The sequence below is a fragment of the Alligator sinensis genome, unplaced genomic scaffold (genome assembly GCF_000455745.1).
Source record: "Alligator sinensis unplaced genomic scaffold, ASM45574v1 scaffold722_1, whole genome shotgun sequence".
NCBI classification, from domain to species: Eukaryota; Metazoa; Chordata; order Crocodylia; family Alligatoridae; genus Alligator; species Alligator sinensis.
The window spans coordinates 933,598-938,841 of record NW_005842345.1 but is presented as its reverse complement, the minus strand read 5'-3'; the positions used below and the strand labels follow the sequence as shown (position 1 = coordinate 938,841).

Below are 5,244 nucleotides of genomic sequence, written 5' to 3'. Positions count from 1 at the left end.
GGGTATGTTAGATACAGGTGCACAAACACCACAGTTCAAAACAGTTGCACAAACTGAAGAGAGTCTTATGTGCTGTGCCTTTCACCCCCTTCCTGAGTCTTGAAAACAACCAGAGGTATATAGTACTAAGGGCATCACGATAACAGAACTAATGCCAGCCTAACCTCAGCATTAGATACTGCAAACAAACAAGTTAATAAACTTGTTATAAATTCTCTTGCGGAGAAGTACGATCAGGGTTAAGTTAATACCTCCTTCCACTAATGGCACTGCCCTGCCCTTCCTAGACAATGATCTACTGACAAAGGAAAAGAGCTCTGCTGCTAGCCAAGTGACATCATTTTCACTACTATGGATTCCCATTTGAAGTGGGAATACTCCCAATTTGCAGACACCTCTGCTGCATACAATGTCACAGAACCACCTCTCCTGACACACAAACTGTTGCACACTCTTCCCCTCATGGAGGCATCTGCACTTGTGGGTTTAAGAGTGTTGCAAGCCCCCTGGACTCTCTTGCTACAGCCCATACCCGACTTTGCTTGATCAATGATGGTTTGGAAACCAGGAGTGGCACGTGAGCAGAAGACAGCAACACTGCAGTCTCCCCAATGCGACAACCATGGGGAAAACCCTATTTCAGATCACATCCCTCTACCTGTCCCCGCTGCCCCTGGCATTACATGCAATGCAGATAATATTGGCTACACACACATTGGCAAATGCCAAGCTGCTCAGATGTCCAGATTTCAGAGGCATGTGCATGTGTAGCCTGTACCTGAACTTAAAAACCACTTACTGATTGGTGCTTGCGACAAAGCCGACGACCGAACGCATGCCTAGGTTAGGGTCATGGTACACATCCATGCCAATCACCATCAGCTGTTTCTGAGAAGGAGGAAGGAAGCCCAGCACGGGGGAAAACATTAGTCAAAAATATAACTCCCCATTTCATTGGAAATTGCAGCTGAGCTCTTTATTAAGGGATGTAAACACCAGAAAGAGGCCCAGGTCCTTGGGCTGCCACGGGCCTCATAAAATACACTCCTTATCAGCAGCCAGCTCCTTCTATTTGGCTGTTGTAAGGCCCGGGGGGTACATGACCCTGAGATACAGGGATCTGCTACTGCCCCTGCTTTACAGATAAGTAAGGTGACAGAACCTTACTTGTTCTCTAAGTGGGTACTTTGGGGCTTATTTTCCATGGAAATTAGATACTCAGTACTGGTGGGGGCCTGGCCTGGCCTGAGGTGCCCCAGGTCACCCGAGGAATTTGTGCATAATAGGGACTCAGACCCAGCTCTTCTATGTTCCAGGCCAACATGCTTATTGCTGCACTTTCCCTTATACCCATGGCCTACAAGAGAAGGGAGAAGAGGATGTGCCTTACGAAAGATGTGTGAAGGGGGATGCAAGGAAAGACTAAATCTCCCTTTGGCGCTTTCTCCAGGAGAGAGAAAGACTGGGATGCTCCACAACAGGGAGGTGGAAATAATGCTTGCAAAGCTTACCAGTGGGATGTCTATTCCCCAGAGCTCCCCACCTAGCTTGCAATTCATCTGCAGCAGAATTTTCTGTGCCACGCTCCTTAGTTTGCTTGGCTGGCCAGTGACGGTTCTGGCATTGACAACCTGTGGCAACAGGAAACACTAGAATCAGCTAAATATGAATAACACCAAAGTCCAGCCTACTTTTCCTGTAAGCCACAGATCTATACTAAGTCAGTTGTACTGGTTATATTTTCCCACTGAAAGGCATCTGGCTATAGGACTCTGATAGGCAAGTTTATTTCCATTAGCATTCTATTCCTTGGCTTTGTTTGAAACCTTCCCAAGTACTACAGGAAATAAAATGAAGAATCTGCAACCAACTTCAGACCATGAATTTGCACATGCAATTCTCGAGCACCCGTCCATAAACTGTCCGAGAAGATCTCATTTACTGCCACTAGAAAACTATGGAATCTTAAAAAAAAAAAAAACACTCTCAAAAGGTGGGTGTTGCCTCTGCACTGTCACTCTTTACTGGATGAAATCAAAGCCGTTCACCAGGTACTACTGCTGGTAACAGCCAAAAGAGAACCTCTGGAGGTCTGAAGTTTTGGAACAGGAGGGTCAGTCCTATACCTGTTGCTGAGATCAAAGGTATGCAGCACATGCAGTCTGAGCTGGCCATGGGTACATAGGGGTAGCCATGACAAGGTCTTTAGGGCAAGACACTTTTATAAACAAGGCAGCAATTCACACCACAATTTACGTTTAGCTGCTTATAAGTTGGTTTTATACTCCTGCAGGCTACATGACAATGTAGGTATTGCTCAAGTCACACACAGCCATGTTTCTGACCTTGCCAGCTCTGTTGCTCTGGCAATCATGGTTCTAGTTTATAGGTTTCCTGTATTCCTCATGTAGTATATTCAAACGATGCCTTCAGCATCTGGATAAATGACTAGGGGTTCATTTTACTGGAGGGGTGACTACCTCGCATCAGGTAAACCTGCCTCCTCTCCTACCCACCCTTGGTCTGCACAGTCTCTGGACAGGGTCGTAACAGGAAGCTCAGTACAAATGATGCTTTGTGGTCTTGGAGCTTCGTCTGGAAGACCATGACTTCCATTGCAAGAGCTTCATCTGGATGACCATGGTCTCCACTGTGTCATACCCCCAAGCAGCTGCAATATGACAGTGAGCAGACTCACCTGAGAGGGTACTGGACATTGAACACAGCACAGCTTTTTAATGGCCCCGTACAAGTCATCTCTGGTCCCCGTGATTATGCACACGACCAACTGCAATTTGCCCTTCAAGGAAACAAGTGTAAAAAGAGTCTACTTTCAACATCCTAAGTTTCACTGGATGCTCAGCCCCACTCTGAACATATATTAGCCCTATAATGTGATGCTCACAGCCCTCTTCTTCCCTGCCTTGCCCTGCCCTGCATGTATCACTGCAACAAAGGGAAGAGACACACACTACTAGGACATAATGCAAGGCTTTTTATATGGTCTCCCACAGCATTCCTGCAAGCAAGCTGAGGAAGTACAGGTTGAATAAATGGGCTGTAAAGTGGATACAATACTGGCTGGATCATCTGGCTCAACAGAGAGTGATCAATGGCTTGAAGTTTAGTTGGTGGCTGGTATCAAGTAGAGTGCCCCAAGACTTTGGTCCTCGGGCCAGTTTTGTTCAATATCTTCATTAATAATCTGGAAGATGGGATGGATTGCACCCTAAGCAAGCTTGCAGATGACACCAAGCTGGAGGGCGTAGTAGATACACTGGAGGATAGGGCTAGGATTCAGAGAGACCTCGAGTCATTGCAGGATTGGGCCAAAAAAAAAAAATCTCATGAGGCTCAACAAGGACAAGTGCAAAGTCCTGCACTGAGGACAGAACAATCCCATGCACCAGTACAGGCTTAGGACCAACTGGCTAAGCAGCAGCTCTGCAGAAAAGGACCGAGGGGTTACAGCGGACAATAAGCTGAATTTGAGTCAGCAGTGTGCCCTTGTTGCCAAGAAGGCTAACGGCATACCGGGCTGCATTGGTAGGTGCATTGCCAGCAGATCGAGGGAAGTAATTATTCCCCACTATTATACACTGGTGAGGCCACATCTGGAGTACTGTGTCTAGTTTTGGGCCCCCACTGCGGAAAGGATGTGGACAACTTGGAGAGAGTCCAGCAGAGGGCAATGAAAATGTTCTCAGGGACTGGAGCACATGACTTCTGAGGAGAGTCTGAGGGAACTGGGCTTATTTAGTCTGGTGAAGAAAGGCTGAGGGGGGATTTGGTGGTTCCAAAGAGGATGCAGCTGGTTCTCAGTGGTGGCAGATGACAGAACAAGGAGAAACGGTCTCAAGTTGTAGCAAGGGCAGCTTCGGCTGCATGTTAGGAAAAACTTTCATCACTAGGAGGGTGGTGAAGCACTGGACCAGGTTACCTAGAGAAGTGGTAGAATTTCCAACTGCAGAAGTTTCTAAGGCCTGGCTCAACAAAGCCCTGGCTGGAATGATCTGGTTGGGAATGGTCCTGCTTTGAGCAGGGGGTTGGACTAGATGATCTCCTAAGGTCCCTTCCAACCCTAATTTTCTATCGTCTATGATTCCATAATAATGCAGCAGTATTCATAGGTGCCTACTGACAGGTGATAAAAATGCTCTCCCAAAGCTGGTTATTGTGATAATGCAAATGCTCTTAAGAATAGTTTCAGTACCATTGGCACTTTTACGGTAACATCCGTATCTCATGAGCTGCCAGAAATCCTCACCTCCCTCCACCTGCATGTTGATAACCAAGCAATGGAGACCAGCTGAAGTTTGAAGCACAGGGCTTTGAGTAACAAGCACTGTGAACTACATGGCCCCAATGTTCCCTGGCTGATGGGCTCCCATCCAACTGACTATATGAACTCTAGCAACAATAAGCAAACCTGTGCTTGGCTGAATTATGATAACAAGCACCAAGGTATTGATAGCTGAGCCTTACGAATGATCCCATGACACCAAAGGCATTACCCAGCCCTCCGTGGTACTAAGTGTTCCACTGATAACTAAGGAAAGCAGGCCAAGCCCTTATCACCATAGCAATGCAAAGAAGGTGACAACATCTGCGCTAGATCCCAGGCACAGGATACAGGCAAGCAGAAAGGTCTCTCTCAAGACCAGTATGGATCCTTCTCCCAGCCCCAAGAGCCACCAGAATTAGGAATGTAATAGGATGCAGCTCAAGAGCAAAGAAACAGCACGTACTCATCCCGCAAATACTACACACGGAAAATATGCTATAGACAACCTGGCTTTTGCTCAGGGTCTCTTTCCTATTTACAGGGCCTCTGCAGGGTCTTCCAGCTCCTAGAATTTGTATTCAAGACATGCATAAGTCTCTCAGTAAGAGAAGCCCTGCTGAGTGCAGGCCGCAAGTAGTGCCAATATTAGATCATCACTGATACAAAAAAAATATTCTGTATCAGAAATTGACCCGATGTGGTTGATAATTTGTCTGATAAATGCCAATGCGTGCGCACAGCTGGTGCTCAGCGCATGTAGGCAGTGAGGAGCAGAGCTGGCAGCGTGGAGAGCTGCGTGCAGCTGGTAAGTATGGTGTGGTGGAAGGGGAGGGCTGTGGGGGCGCAGATCAAGGCCCCTGCAGTGAGGGAGGGTGTGGGACTGGGGTTGGGGCAGGGGCTGCCCAGCTGGGGTGGGGCAGGCGCAAGACGGAGCTGCAAGCGGCTCGTCTGGGGAACTG

General features: G+C 47.6%; 1 protein-coding gene across 1 annotated transcript in view; it reads right to left on the bottom strand.

Annotated features, from left to right (window-relative positions):
• The window catches only part of PIWIL2 (piwi like RNA-mediated gene silencing 2), a 28,274-nt gene that overhangs the window by 4,504 nt on the left and 18,526 nt on the right, over window positions 1-5,244 (bottom strand). Inside the window, exons 16-19 of the mRNA XM_025210363.1 lie at window positions 2,699-2,800; window positions 1,512-1,631; window positions 800-888; window positions 108-125 (exon numbers count right to left, since the gene is read on the bottom strand). Of these exons, the coding sequence (XP_025066148.1) occupies window positions 108-125; window positions 800-888; window positions 1,512-1,631; window positions 2,699-2,800 (329 nt within the window). The remainder of the gene's footprint in view (window positions 1-107; window positions 126-799; window positions 889-1,511; window positions 1,632-2,698; window positions 2,801-5,244) is intronic.